This window comes from Pogoniulus pusillus, chromosome 18 (genome assembly GCF_015220805.1).
Source record: "Pogoniulus pusillus isolate bPogPus1 chromosome 18, bPogPus1.pri, whole genome shotgun sequence".
In the NCBI taxonomy this organism is placed as follows: domain Eukaryota; kingdom Metazoa; phylum Chordata; class Aves; order Piciformes; family Lybiidae; genus Pogoniulus; species Pogoniulus pusillus.
In genome coordinates, this window is record NC_087281.1 from 8,979,673 (window position 1) to 8,995,476 (window position 15,804).

The following is a 15,804-nucleotide window of genomic DNA, read 5'->3' on the forward strand; positions in this document are numbered from 1 at the left end:
ACTGATCAACAAATCCCTTAGAGTGGGATACCTGCAAATACTGCCGTAGTCCTTATCTTGTCGGCACAAGGGATTGCCTCCCCTCTACAGGAGGGAGCCTATGTCTTCACTTCTGGGGATACGAGAGAGCAAGGCCAGATGGACACTGCTTATGAAAGAGGAAGGACTATCTTATTGCAGGGACTATGCAAAGGTCACAGCATACACATTGTGCGTCATGAGGACTTCCAAATTACTTGTGTGCATTGAAGTTAAATGGGTCTAGGGAAACTACAGCAGATGATAAAAGTTTAGGGAACTAGCCAGAGACAGTTATGCAAGAGCCTAAGACTTCAAACACATTTCTACATATGCTCTTGCTTGAACTTCATCCTAGTACTTGTTTCTTCATGACAACTCCTATTATTTTTAGGTATTCATCCCAAGTCTAGCTCGAACCTGAGCTAAGCAGAAAGAAGTGAATGGAACACTGTCCTGTTTATCTCTCTAAGCAGGTGTAAACTGACTGTCTTCAGAAGCACAAACACACAGAAAATGAGAGTGATGCCTTTACCACTTGCACTGGTGAGGCCCTGGGGCCTTCTCAGCCCGAGGCTGAGGCTACTCAGCCAGAGCAGCCATCAAACCACATGACACTGCTAATTTATGTCACTCCTCTCTTTCCCAGCTCTCCACCCCTCAAAAAAAACCCATCAACATTCCTACTCCAAAATTCCCCAGAGACAGATTTTTACCAGACATAGACAGACAGCTATCAGTTAGTGAGGTACAGCTTCTAAGCATCTCAGTAAAGAGCCTGCTGGGGTAAGAGAGGGAACTGCTGTGGGTGTATTGTTCCAGTCTCATCACTTCCCAAACACTGAATGAAACAATAAGTTATTTATAATGATGCATGAGATCGAGGCCATGCTACATAGCAGCACTTGAGAAACAGCTTTGAACCCTATGACCTCCCTCCAAGTGAGAAAGCCTTCAGGGAGTCCACGGGATGCAGAAAGCCCTATCCTCATTCCAGTTCTCTAGAAAAATATGTTTACTTCTTTTTGTCCAGAATTAAAAAATGGGCAGGATCATATCCACTTGCCATATCTGAACCTCCCTGTCTTCTCCTCCCTTAGAGCTGACCTTTCTGGCTTAAGGCTGAAGACGCCTCCCTTCCCAAGAAGTGATGAGAGTGATATACCAATTTATTCCACAGTAGATTTTTGACATAAAATGAACTGTGTCCAGGCACTTGAACCATTCCCCTCTAATAAGCCACAGGATGAAAAAATTCCATTCCTGATCTGTGTCACACCATATTCACATTACATAATTAACCCCTCTCTTTGCCTTACCTACCTGGCTTTACAGGTTGACAACTCTGATTTTGACACACATTTTCTTTGCCACAGTATTACAGCTAAACACTTATGAGGTGCACAGCCACCAATCCTACCTTCCTGTGCTGCCTGGTTAGATTCCCTATTTCCAAGCAAAAGAGAGTATTTGCTAACCAGTATTTTTGCTGGCTTACACTGTAGTAAAACTGAGGACAACCTAAAGTTTAGAGAGGAGAAAAAAAAAGTACACCAAATGACAGATCCTGTTCTTCCTAGAGAAGACCTGCTTTAGAGATGCACTCTAATGTACCTTCTATCCCATTTTTCCTGTAGAGTTTCTTTTTCCAAAGAAAGGAATCATGTCTTCAACATCTGCATGGGTGACTTACATCTGGGAGACTAGAAAGTCACAAAATTGAAGCATACTGATGACTTAGGCTGCTCTGTGTACAAAACTCCACACACAAAACGCAAAAGTCTTGTTTGGTTGCTTCGAAAAGGCAAGAAAGTTTAGAGGCTTGCTAAATACAACCTTTGATCAGCTGTACATACCTAGACAATGTTGTCTTTATGTCACAGATGGTCCCAATAGTTGGCATAACCAGTGACAATGACACGCATTTCCTTGCACGTATGTCCCATGTGAGTCAAATTTTTCGGCTGCCTGCTGATGGGAAATGAAATTCACCCAGAGAAAAGCTGTCCTTGAGACCCACAGGATCCCAAGTCCTGTAGAAAAGGTCTCACTGGGTAGGATTAATTGCATGATCACTTCCAGCTACTATCTGGTTTTCTCTTTGTGCCACTGATACCGAATGTCATACTTTTTATCATGAGAAACCCTCCACAAACAGGACTAAAAATAAAAAGCAAGATCTTGGAGTTGGCACAATCTGTGCTACGTGGACTCCAATTTGTATAGCAGGAACTATAATCACTCTTAGACGTGCCCAAGCCCTCAGGCATCCCACGGGATTTCAGTCACTTGTTTACAAGGTGTTTTGATTTGCAGCTGTTTGACTACCGTGGCATTTCGAGAGGGGGCGGCTTGAAAGGATGTTGTTACTTTGGATGTTGGGATTGGGAAATGGGTATTGAAAAATCACACAAGAAAACAGGCAGTGCTGTCTTTGTTCTTCCACCCTTACATATGAATGACGTCAGTGCTGGGGAAAGGAGCTCCAGGAACAGATCCAGAGGCCAGTACTTTGGAGGGAATAAAGCAGAGAACAGGTAAAGCCCTGCAAACAGAGCCATGCCCTAACCTACCACACCAGAGTGCCCTGTATCTGATCTGAGAGGACTAAGCTCCAGAGGTAAGAAGGGAACTGTCCAAGCCTATAATTTTTCTGGCTTTTCTAACAAGCTTGCCAGCAAGTAAATCAATACTGTGCCATAGACACCCCCAAGGACTGGGCTAAAGGCCATCACCAACTCACTTCAAACAAGCCAGCAGCTGGAATGGATTTGTTCACTGGCTCAAAGTGATTTAGCAATTTAGATGGCTATTGCCATCATTCCTGCTCTCCTGACCTGGACAGTTCCTCTTTCAGAGCTGCATTAAGCTAATGCCCACTTTCTTCTGGGCCCTCTTGGTATAATGGATTCAGATATGCAGAAAGAATGTAAAAATCCATCTGTTATCCAGGGTGAGTGATCCACACAACAGTGCCCGTGAGTGTTTTCTTAACACTGTGGACAGCGAGAACCCTGCTAAGTGGTAAGTCACTGAGAAAGGCAAAGCAAGAAGAGAGGAGAAAATAGCCTGGCTGTTTTAAAACTATGTCCACCGAGCTGTGTGCATTTTTTGGCTTAGCTGTTTGCCTGCTTTTTGTGGGAAACCAGGAAAGACAGGCTTAGAGTGTTATTCTCATTTCCAGCATTGGGGTTTTGTATGCATTAATTCAGTAACTCATGTAGAAAATACAGAGCCAAGAGGATATTTACCTTGAAAACACTTAATCTGATGCCCTTTCTGCTGACTTTTTCAAATGATGACTGCCTCAAAGAACTATGAACACTTGAAGAAGCATAACCCCTGCCAACCTTGGACACAAGCCCCTTGTCTGCCCAGCACATGCTAGCAACCTAACCACCCTTTCTTGGCAAGGAGCAGTCATGTCCTCACTTCCTAGAGGTAAAAAGGGGCTCAGCCTAGAACACAAAGCATAAAAATTGAAAGAATCAGAATGTAACATTAAAAAAATGTTGTTTCTCTAGGTGAATTAGAGCTCTCCCTGTGCTTGGTTCTGAATGACACTGTTTTGGTTTGGCACCAGCAGCTTCTGTGCTGGAGACATGAGTGACTTTAAGCAAACATCAGAATTATCTGGGCTGGTGTTACAGTTCTTCACATTCCTTGCTTTCTGTAGACAAAGTTGAAGGAGAAATCTGCATTTACTTTGCACATGTCATTGAAGATCTCAAAGTACAGGACTTAATCTAGCCCACAATCCACACAACAAATCTGTACCAGTCAGGGTGAGAAATCCTGACTCTCCCTTCCTCCGTCCAGGACACCTTTTCCCCAAGATTAGCTATGACTACTGCCACCAGGAACGTGCTATACTGTCACCACTTTGCCGTACATACCAGTTTTAGACTCCTTGTTTTTCACCCATAGAGATGGAAAATTGTCTCAGAAGAGGCTGCTAGAAAGGAATCTGAACATTGCTGAAGTCTATTCTAATCTGCAGTGTCTATATTTATGCAGCCCTTGTCACAGCAGAGCAGAGAAAATGTCAGTGGAACAGTTTTCTTTTTGCCAACAGGCAAGGGGTTTAAAAAGAGGCAGCGTAGCCTCTATTTGATGATGTGTTTGTACAAATGTTTAACTTGCTATTTCACTTTAAAATCATCCTTAATGTTGATTTATATTCCTGGCAGTGAAGTCAGGAGGTTGGCAATCCCATTCCATTTCAGTCTGTGCTCTGACTGAGGCAATAATGCAGATCAAAGAAAGGAAGTCTTACAGCACTCACATTTTATCATCTCAAATGTTTTCAAGTTCTCACTCTGATATTCATGGGCAGATTATGTAACTACTAGATTTATACTGCTGAAGACCAAATAGTGAAGACTGAAATGTTGTATCATTAAGGAGCAATTGGAAATAATGGAACTGAAACAACCTATCAAGTAAACACTTGACACCAGCAGCACTGCTTTCCTTGAGGTGTCTTGTTCCAGGCTCTTATAAGGTCAGACACTTGTTTTCATGCCACTGAATATGAAATTCACTGCATGTTATTATACATTCTGGGCCTTGCTTTCCTTCTAAATATGTCAAGCTGATGTTTTGATTAATTGAATTTTACTTAATTGGTGGAAGAGGAAAAAAGGACTAAGGCACAGAGCTTCTGAGAATTCTTTAGAGGATAAGAAAAAAAGAGTAGTGTGGGTTGGAAGGGATCTTTTAAGATCTTCTAGTCCAACACCCTGCAATGATCAGGTGGCTCAGAGCCCTGTCCAATCTGACCATGAATGTCTCCAAGCATGGGGCTTCTACCACCTTTCTGGACAAGCTGTTCCAGTGTTTCACCACCTTCATGTAAAAAAATTCTCTCCTTATATCTAGTCCAAATCTGTCTTCTTTTATTTCAAAACCATTGCCCCTTGCCCTGTTGCAAGAGGCCTTGCTGAAGATTGTCCACATCTTTTGTATAGTATTGGAAGGTCACAGTAAGTCCTGCTCTTCAAGCTGAACACCCCCAACTCTCTCAGCCTGTCCTCATAGAAGTTACCCAGCCCTCTTCTGGACCTGTTCCAACAGGTTCAGGTCATTCTTGTGCTGAGGACTACACAGCTGGACACAGCACTCAAGGTGAAGTCTCACCAGAGTGGAGTGGCAAAACCATCTCTCTTGACCTGCTGGCCATGTTTTTTTTGAAGCAGCTCAGGATCTGTTTGGCCTTTTGGTCTATCAGCTCATGTAGTTTCTTCATCTACCCTATCACGATTTGCTAACACAGAAGGTTATCAACCCCTTTGTCCCTCAAGAAATACAGATTTGAATCCACATATGAATCATAAATCAGATTATACAAGCAATTTCCTGAAGGTTATTTAACAACCTGAAGTGGCATAGTTATTTCTGATGTTTTAAAAAAAAGGAACAAAGCTAGAAAACCACAAAGTATGTGTAAGAAAAGCTTATTGTCAAAAATGTAAGAATGATGTGAGATACTCATACTTTAATTTTTAAATGTCAAAGTTAAACTACAAAGTTCCTCATGCACCAGTACTCCCTAGTCCTTCTCTACAGGCCTGCTCTCAATCCCTTCATCCTGAAGCTTGTACTGACACGGAGGATTGCCCTGACTCAAGTGCAGGACCTCGCACTTATTAGCCTTGTTGAACATTTTGAGGTTCACAGGGACCCACTTTGCAAGCCTTTTCAGATCCCTCTGGATAACATCCTGTCCTTATGGCATGCCAGTTGCACCACTCAGCTCAGTGTCACCTGCAGACTTATGGAGAGGGCACTCAACTGCACTGTCCTTGTCATCGATACAGATAGTGGAACAACACTTGTTGCAGTACTGACCCCTGATGGGCATCACCTGTTACCCATCTCCACCTGGATATCAAGCTGCTGACCACTACATTCTGGATGCGATCATAAAATCACAGAATCATAGAATCAGTCAGGGCTGGAAGAGATCACAAGGATCATCCAGTTCCAACCCCCCCTGCCATGGGCAGGGACACCCTACCCTAGATCAGGCTGGCCACAGCCTCATCCAGCCTGGCCTTAAACACCTCCAGCCATGGGGCCTCAACCACCTCCCTGGGCAACCCATTCCAGGCTCTCACCACTCTCATGCTGAACAACTTCCTCCTCATGTCCAGGCTGAACCTACCCACCTCCAGTTTTGCTCCATTTCCCCTAGGCCTGTCACTACCTGATAGCCTAAAAAGTCCCTCCCCAGCTTTTTTGTAGACCCCCTTCAGATACTGGAAGGCCACAATAAGGTCACCTCAGAGACCTCCAAGATCATCCAGTCCAACCTACCGCCCAGCCCTGTCCAATCAACCAGACCATGGCACTAAGTGCCCCACCAGGAGAGGTGCTCCCACCCTCTGACCATCATCGTGGCCCTTCTCTGGGCATGCCCCAGCATTTCCACATCCCTCTTTGCAGTACTCCATTAAGGGTCTCACCAAACCAGAATAGAAGGGGAGAATCACCTTCCTTGACCTGCTGGCCACATTTCTCCTGATGCAGACCAGTCTCTGGTTGGCCCTCTAGGCTGCAAGTGCACACTGCTGACTCATGTTGAGCTTCTTGTCCACCAGCACCCCCAAGTCCCTCTCCTCAGGGCTGCTCTCAAGCCACTCACTGCCCAGCCTGTATTTGTACTTGGGATTGCCTTGACCCAGATGCAGGACCTTGCACTTGGTCTTGTTGAACCTCATAAGATTGGCTTGGGCCTACCTCTTCAGCCTGTCCAGGTCTCTCTGGCTGGCATCCCTGCCCTCCAGTGTGTCTGCTGCACCACACAGCTTGGTGTCGTCCACGAACTTGCTGAGGGTGCACTCAATGCCTCTGTCCATGTCACCAACAAAGATGTTGAACAAGATTGGTCCCAGGACTGACTCCTGAAGGACTCTGCTCGTCACTGGCCTCCACTTGGACATGGACCCATTAACAGCCACTCTTTGGGTGCAGCCACTCTTTGGGTGCAGCTATCAAGCCAGTTCTGTATCCATCTAGTAGTCCACCCATCAAACCCATGTGTCACCAGCTTGGAGACCAGGATGTGATGTGGGACAGTGTCAAAGGCCTTGCTCAGGTCCAGGTAAATTAAAGCAGTTGCTCGCCCCTCATCTATGAATGTTGTGACTTGTTCATAGGCGGCCACCAGGTTTGCCAGGCAGGATTTGCCCTTGGTGAAGTCATGGTGACTGTACCAAATCACCTCTTCACTGTTCTTCTGTCTCAGTAGTGCCTCCAGGAGACCAGCCAGCCAATTTCTTATTCACTGAACAGTTCACCACTTGCTTACACATCTTACAGCTTATTAAGTGGGTCAGAAGGGCATGAAAACTTGCCACAGTGAGCCCTTGAGCCTCTCTGTCCGTTGCCTTTGCACAGCATCTCCTGAATACCGAAGGGCTGTGTGACGCCTCGAGGCCTCCGATGCCATGGCTGCACCTCCCTTTCTAGGCAAAAGGGAACAGAGGTCAGCAGACGTGTCGAAGGACACCGCTGCAGGAGCAGGCCCCTGTCACAGTCGGGGCTCATCACTGCGCTCCCGGTGGCTGTTGGGCTCTCAGAGCAGACACAGCCCGCTCTGCATGGGCTCCGCGGCCTAAGCCAGCCGCTGCAGGGGCGCGGGCTCCTCTAGCCTGCATGGCAGAAGCAGCATTAGGCCCCGGGGCACTCGAAGGACACAGGCCGCACGCCCTGCGCCTGGCCGGCGCTACCGCAGCCGTCACACGCAGCCGGGCCGCGACACCCGCAGCCGCTGACGGCAGCCGCTGACGGTCACCGTGCCCCGCCTGCGCACTCGGGGGGCGGGAGCGGAGGCTCCGGGCGCGCCGCCAGGCGGGAGGGCTGCGGGCCCCAGCGCGCCTCGGAAGCACTTCTGCCGGGCGACCCGGACGTGGTGTGGGCGGTGACGGCGGGACTCGCCCGGGAGGTTCCGTGAGGAGCGCCGTCATGTTCCTAACGGTGGCGGCTTGTGAGTGAGGCGGGGAGCAGCGGGACTGGGTGGGGGCAGGCGGCGGCAGGCGCGGGGCGGGTTCGGGGCGGTGTGGGGGCCGGTTGCGGCTGACTGCCCCCCGTGTCCTCCGGCCGCAGCGCCTGCGCCTCCCGCCGCGCCCTGCGCCGCCTCCCGCCGGGCGGGGCGCCCGCGCTGGGCCCAGCGTATCCCCGCTTGGGGCCGAGCGTGTCCCCGCCTGCCCTGGGGACGCGGAGCCGGCGGCCTCCGGGCGGGTGGGCCTCCGTGCTCGCCTGGCAGGGCGGCCTCTGTGGGAGGGGAAGAGCGGCAAGGGCCGTAGGCTAAGCCGGTGGGGCTTGTGGGCGGTGCTGTTGGTAGGGTTCCCTGTGGCAGGGTCGGAGGTGGGGAACTTAGGGGAAGCGGACCTTGGGAAGCTCAGAAGTGAGGTTAGGAGGGTTCAGCGCTTGAGTGGAAAAGCAGGAAGTTGCTGGAGGGAGTTGGAGTGAGGACTGGGGAGAGTATGAGGTGATGGATGTGCCTATCGCGGCACCTGGACAGGCCTGGGGCGTGGTGCAGGAACAGCGCAAGAGGAGGCTGGCCGGAGGCTAAGAAGATAGGCTAAGAAGAATTGCATAGACTGAATAGAGATGATCAATTAAAACAACATAGTTTTCTTTTTACTTTATGCACATTTATGATTAAATTCACCGCGATGACAGGGAAAAAAAAGTAATATTGCTCATTTCATGCGATGTAGTGGGTTAGATCAGGGGACCTAAAGCCAACCTGCGGTTAGTCTCATCTCAGTACAGCTCCCCGACCTGGTTCACCATATGGCCACACAGTAGGAACTGGAGCACGGGTAGGTGTCAGCAAGTAGGGCAGAGGGATCCTGCAGTTTGCAGCAGCAGTGTTAATTCATACCCATCTTGTGTATTCATCTAGTGAATTCATATTCAGCATTGGAGCTTTATAGTGAAAACGTCTGGAGGCTGCAACAAGCGCAGTCTGTTGTGCTTACGCTGCATTTGTACACCCATAAAGGTGGTATGATGGAAAAAGTGTCACAGTCACTAGGAACCACATAGATGGAAGGATTAGGGGCATTTATTCTGTGACAGTAAATTTGTTTGCACAGTCTCTCTGGGGTATTGCAGAGTGAGGCAGTGGAAAACTCTTAATCTTTATATGTTGCATATAAAGGAAACAAGATGAAATGATAATTGTTTCTTCTTTCTTTTTCTCTCTCTCATGCTGCAAAAAAAATAAGTGGCCAAGAGCAAATCTAAGTAAGTGATGTTTTCCTCACTGGTCTTTGATTTCTCTTACTGCTCTGTATATTCAAGTGACTTAAAAAGATACAGAGAAGTGTAATATTTTGTAGTGTACCTCAGAGAATTGCATTCCGTGAGTCTAGCTGTGTCCTTTCTGTCCTTCTGCATGTGTGTCTTTTCTTACTTAGTTTTCAGGTAAGTACAGAAGAGTGTGAAAAATCCTCTAGGTTCTAAAAAGGCAACAAAGGCAGGTTTTGTCCAATGGGCTGTCAGGTTGAGCAGAGCTGTAACATCCAAAGAGCCCTGTGCAGGGGAAGCATGCTCCTGTGCTTATGAATAAATAAAGGCTCTACATTATCCACATGATCTTCCTCTTATTTAACTTTCACATTTTTTTAGCTGAGGAGGGCAACCCAAGGTCCATGGGTCTTTGCAGGCTGGGCTCTGGGCAGGTGCTGTGACCCTTTCTCATGGCAGGATGCAGAACACTTCCCTGTTTTAGCATATTCATATGCTGATACGTGAGGAGTGGATGGGGTGTAGTCAGTGCTCTGGGCATCTTGATTTGCACTGCAGTGCAGCTCAGGGAGAGATATTACTGGGCTCTGGAAGAAAGTTGCAGTTCCCTTAAAGAAAGTTGATGTGTTTTAAGTGTTGGAAAGGAAGGAGTATGTAGTTTTCAGCATGCCAGCACTCCTACAGTGTAGATGCAAGGAGACAAGATCATGTGGAGAGAATGACTTCCTATTTTAAAGAAGATTTGCTAGGCAAATCCAAGAGGCTGAAGTGATACATTTATGTGGATATATTCCACTGCATTACATCTGGTACTGCACAGCCTTGGGAACTAAGGTCTTGGGTACACCTTCTGTTTGGTTGTTTGGTTTTTTTGAAAGATTCAACCTCCAGCAGTGCCATACCAGCCAGTTTCTAGGTTTGAAGAGATTCTTCTTTTACAGGATGTGTGCCCAATTGTCAGGAATTGGTTTCTTAATTTGAAATCCTAAGTATGCATCTGACAGGGAAGAGAGCAGTTTGACATCTTAGTGTTCTACTGCTACCTGATCATGGAAACAAACACAGCACAGCAGGATGTTTCTGTGAAGTGAAAAAGCAGCTTTAAAAAATTCTTTTGCTAATGGTAATGTAGTGATTTCCTCACTACCCCTTCTTTTATTCCTCCAACGTTCCTGTCTCTGTTCTTTGCATAGTCCTGTACATACTTCAGGTGTATGTTATCTCCTTTTACTATTTATCCTTCTGTACTCTCCTTTTCTCCCTGCGTCCCTGTGGCTTTCCCTGTTGCTTCTACTTAAATTTCTTCATTGGGCAGTAGGTTTTTTTAACAAGGTGTATTGTTCAGAAGGAGCTTGGCCTTGGACACACAATGCACAAGAATTTCAAGGCCTGGTCACATTAATACCACTGATTCCCCTGGAAAGGAGAGACTGCACAGAGGCTTTGAGGAAGTGGGTGAGGTATAGAAGGAGTCTGCAGGGGTACGAGTGCTACCTGTCACACCTGCAGTAGGGTCCAGGAGAGAGGACAATAACTGAGGATAATCTCTAGACTAGGTTTGGTCTGTTGGTCTGCAGAAATCTATTATTTTTCTATCTTGAAGTCAACAGTAAATGGGATTGCAAAACTGGAAAGGGAGAGCTGGAAGAAGTACACTGGTCAGAGGTGCACAAGTGAGGATGAATAGATGTCTCTTCAAGGATAATACTGACAGACCATTTCTTATTAGAAGTAGGAAAATCCAGCAAAGTTAACTGAATGCCCACATGAAGGAATGTATTAATCTCTATATCACAATGAAGATAAAGATATAATTTACAGACTGCTTGAAGGGTTTAACCTTACTTTTGAAACGTTAGAAGATGCCCTGTGTCTGTCTGAGAAGCTGTGGGGATCTCTGCATACTTCCAGGGTGGGGGTGGCTTTCTCAGTTTCATGGCTTGCACTGCTCCCAGAGAAACTGTAGCTGGTGCCAGTCTGCCCCACAGAGACTCCTCCAGTGGGGAAGGTGGTTCCTGTGGCTGGGACAACATCAAGCCCTGTATCTCATGGGATGGACAGTGCCAAAGTATTGTACTTCCCTTTTGCATGCCTCTTGCTACGTTTTATCTTCTTGTTCCTCTGTGCATGTGGAAGTGATAGTCCATGATACATTGTTATCTACAGCCCAAACATCATCCTTCCTCTCTTGCCATTATCTTTTAAACCATAGTGACTCGGTTGTATATTGGTATGTTTTTATTCTTTTTTCCCCTTTTTTCTCTTCCTCGCCTGTTACACTTTTGTGGAGAAGCTACTTCTCTCTGGGCTTACATTCTGTCCACTTGACCACACCGTGGCAGACAGTGGCAGGCTGTTGCTGTGAGTCTGTACACTGACACAGACATTCCTCCTGACTTTAGATACATTCTGGTGAGGATGCAAAGTGCAGCTGAGACGGGCTATGGTTTCAACATAAGGAGACTCCGACTGCAGGAAAAACTGGTCTTGCTGAGATACGATCCCATCGGTAAGAGCCTGGGGAAGAAGTCAGCCCATATAAACTTCTCTGAGTGTGTTGTGCTAAAGACTGGAATATAACAGGATTTTTCCAAACTAAGCAGACTATGTCATAACATGTTTCATACTCAGATGACTGTACAGTTGCTGTTCTTCATGACATTCCAGTGGGAAGTAAATGTTACCCTCATTTTACAGATTGTTGCAGTGAAACAGTAATGACTTGCCTGACACATCAGTCTTTGATGACAGCCATGCCACATGTCAGTGGCAAAGCAAAGTGACAGAAGAGTTCTTTCATTCTGTTTCTTTGTGTGGTTTGTTAGACTCTGCTACCTCCCACAAGCAGCCACAAAGAATGCATCAATAGAAGTGTCCTGTTAAGCTGCCATGGGTGCTCTTGACAATGAATTTTAACAATTGTTTAAAAAATGGACTTCTAAAGAAATAAACACAAGTTCTTACACTTCCACAAATGATTACACTCTCCAGATGAGTTTGTGGGTTCTCATATGTTCCTCTGGTCCTTGCAGACTTTCAGTTTGTGAATCTGATATTAGAGGGTTATAGCACTTGCCAAGCTGCCTTTTGTTCCCTGAGCTTTTTGGGAAGTGACTAAATGCTCAAGTTTCTGGGGGAGAAACCAGCATGCAGTTAATCAAAAAAGCTTAATTTGAGGAAACCTAGCTTGGCCTTGTTTAAATTCTAAAACGAGCATGGTGGTTAGACCAAAACCCAACCTATTTAAATCTGTAGAAATGTATTGAGCAGCTCAGCAGTTACATGCTTCAAGCTTATTTTTTCCTTACAATTTAATGTTCTTATTAGATGAGTAACCTTTTCAGATTCAGATCTAACAGTACAGAAGCTTTGGGGCAGTGGAGAGAAACCACTGGAGAAGCAGCCTGCTCTCAGCAAAGCACCGATGCTGACAGAGGTTGTAGCTCTCCTCCTGAGTTTCATGCAGAAGGGGAATCTGAGATCATTGGGATTGTTTTATTGAATAAGGAAAGTTTAAATTGCTGCATTGAAACATTGTGCAAAGTGATCCTCCAGAAGCTCCGCAACTCGTAGGAAATATGAAGAGCGGAGAGCTCAGGCTAAGTAGTGCTTCTGTTACAGAACCTGTAGTAGGTTGTTGAATTATGAAGTTGGAATTAAGGGGAAAAAAAGCTCTGCTCTTTGTACACTGTAGTAGAACACAAGGGAGAAACTGATGTGAGAAAGTGGTGCATGTGTGAAGGGAAGTAAATTTGAGTCTAGATACCAACTCTCATCAGGAATATGTTTGGATTCATTTTCACTTGGCATGCATTTTCACCTTATGTTTTGTACTTCTCAAACCTGGGATCTCCACAGAATGAAGCTTTTTGGTGAAGTAGTGTCAGCAGTGCCCAAATTTTGCTACCTCCTAACTCCAGCAACAGCATGTGTTACTAAGTTGCCATGTTTCTTAAAGTGAAACTTTTACGTGGAGGAAGAGATTTTGTTACTGCATGGATTGCTCTTGCACAGCTTTCCAAAGCATTCACACGTGAAGTTTAATCCAGGGGTGGTTTCTAAGGCATCACTTTTTATTTGTCTTGTGGTTTTATTCAGTTATTTTATATTAAGTAATGGATTTGCTATGCCTAACCTGTAGTAGAACTGACTTTGTTAACATCTGCATCAAGCATTGGAGGTCAGTTTGTGCCTTGTTGAGAGATCCACTTAGCTAACTTTTCAGTCAGTTTGAGAGACCAGCTAGATCTGGCTCATCTGTAGTTGTTTGGGCTCTGAAGAGTAGTATAAAGCAGTAAAAGCCTATTTTTCACCCTGACATGGAGTAGCTGTGACCCATAATAGTCATGCAGAGCAGTTGAAGCCACCAAGCTCCTGATACTTATTTTTACAGAGGTAAAATGGACCTCTTAGGAGCTAAAAATTGCGTGTGGTAAAGTGAAAGCACTACTAAACTCATCCAAGAGTCGGTTAACAGCAGTGCTGTGCCAGTCGGTTGCTCCACACTCATTTAAGCAGCAGAGAAAGCCAGGAGCGAGGGATGTAGGGTCACTGAATTGCATCGTAGCACTTCAGGCTTCTTAACAGATCCTTTTTTTTCCTATAGCAAAACAACGTGTCCTCTTCACAGAGAAGAAGAAAATCCGCTCTATCTGAACAATGACTGAGCTTGATTTATGCGTGAGGACGAGCTGGGGGGAGGACAGGCTGAACGTCGACTCAGAAATCGAGCAACACGGTCTGAAAAGAGAGGAAATGAACTAGAATCACCATCTCCTGTGATTTGAAGGCCATTGTGAATAAAACAATGTAGACAGAGAAAATTCTTAACGTCTGGACATAGATCATCACAGTAACATTTATTTATCTTTTGAGTTATTTTTACAGTACTCAATTAAAAAAATTAAATAGCAAATCCCATTGTCTGTGTTTTCCATTGTGAAACAGGCTGTAATCTTCAAAGGAGCTATTGTTTTATAAGGCAATAAAAATTAACATTTTCCACAGCAGGAATTCAATGGCAGGATTGCAAGTTTTTCTAACCTACCAGCCACAGATTCAACAGTAGTGACCGCGACTTGGTGTCATTCCTTGGAGGGGTAGCGTTGCACTGGCTCCTTCCTAGGAAAGGAAGAACACCAGTGGGCAGCTGGTGAAATAAGATGAGCTTTTGGATAAGCTATGACCGCTGCTAAAATGGCTGAATTATTTCCAGTAAGGCAAGCAGAATGGATTCTTCTCTCCTTGTTTTTTGTCAGGCATAAAGAAAGCAGCCACAGTAGTTCACTGATGGTTTTGGAAGTTATTCTTTAACTAGCCCACCTATGTTTAAAGCAATACGGCTAGAGACGTTTTCCAAAGTCTGCTTCAGCAGCAGTCTCATCCCTTTTCCAGTTTGAGGGATGTTCCATAGCCTGGCAGAACCAGAGTGCAAGGTGGCAGCCCCCATCTCAGGCATGTGGGAAGAGATGGGCCAGGGCTTGATGTTCAGTGCTTCGTTACCAGCCAAATGCTGGCTCTGGTGTCTGCAGCTGCGGCCTGAAGTTGCAGTTTCAAAGCTCACATTCTGCTTCACATGCTGGCATCACACATCAGCAGTTCTGGTAAAAATTACCACCAGAAGGCCTGTATCCTCCAGACATTTTGCTGTAAATTTTGTGCAGTACAGTACAGTATAGCACATTGTGTGGGATGGCCACAAGCCCAGTAGTTGTGCCTGGGACCAGAGAGACCTGCCGTGCTGTGTTCATAAGACCCACCACCCCCATCTTGTCTTACTGTTGTAGAACAGGAATTAACAGGATTCCTCAAATAAGAAGCAGAGACTTTCCTGGTGTTTCCAGTTAGCAGAGAACCTCAGTGCAGTCAGGAGAATAATGCTATCTGGGAAAAGATAAAATCAGTACACTGAGCTAGACAATGTCAATTAGAAAAGGTCCTGTGGCAAGTCCTTCCTGTAAGGATATGAAGATTGTGTCCCTGATGCCTGGACGCTCACTGATGCAACACAGTTGGATTTCCTGATCATTTCCTCCATGGGTAACTGGGGATAGTAAGCCAGGTAGAAGGCCAGTGCTCCCACAAAACTGTCTCCAGCTCCCTAGAATAAAATAACAAACAAGTTTAAGCCCACTCACACAGGGACACAATTCAGGTGCATTTACTGGAAAGACAAAAAGTTGCAGCACTGACTGCAGGAGTCGGGAAATTGTTCAGGGACTGAGTTCAATTCACTTTTCTGTGCTTGGGAAATTCTGCTATGTTAAACTAACACCACCATACTGTCTTTGTGCTCAGCTCTTGAATCAAGAGGCTTAAACTTCAAGAAAAAGAAATGCAAGAGTGCTACAGTTCAGAAAAATGCTGTTCTAAACACTGCTTGTCAAATTTCCTGTTGCTGGAGTGCCTGATTCTGATTTCTCAACCTGAATGTTTCATTAAAGCTATTTTTCTCATTTAACTTCTGTTTTTCATAAAGGGCAGTGGTAGAAGGGACAGAGAAAAGGGGAAAAAAGTCATGTGGCC

At 45.7% G+C, this 15,804-nt stretch overlaps 2 protein-coding genes across 2 annotated transcripts in view; one reads left to right on the forward strand and one right to left on the reverse strand.

The window, feature by feature from the left end:
- Positions 1–7,841: 7,841 nt before the first annotated feature.
- Positions 7,842–15,739, forward strand: MRPL33 (mitochondrial ribosomal protein L33). The gene is made up of 4 exons (XM_064158352.1): positions 7,842–8,008; positions 9,258–9,276; positions 11,682–11,788; positions 13,886–15,739. Exons 1-4 carry the CDS (start codon positions 7,987–7,989, stop codon positions 13,933–13,935), a joined length of 198 nt encoding a protein of 65 aa, XP_064014422.1. The 5' UTR covers positions 7,842–7,986; the 3' UTR covers positions 13,936–15,739.
- RBKS (ribokinase) overlaps positions 14,120–15,804 on the reverse strand; it is an 86,092-nt gene continuing 84,407 nt past the window's right edge. The window contains exon 8 of the mRNA XM_064158351.1: positions 14,120–15,379. Within this exon, the coding sequence (XP_064014421.1) occupies positions 15,206–15,379 (174 nt within the window). The 3' untranslated portion in view covers positions 14,120–15,205. The remainder of the gene's footprint in view (positions 15,380–15,804) is intronic.

Bases quoted from the DNA above. Each gene is read 5' to 3' on its own strand.
- MRPL33 (XM_064158352.1), top strand. From the start codon at position 7,987: ATGTTCCTAACGGTGGCGGCTT. The intron at 11,789-13,885 runs GTAAGAGCCTGG...TTTTTCCTATAG, and splicing joins GCTGAGATACGATCCCATCG to CAAAACAACGTGTCCTCTTC.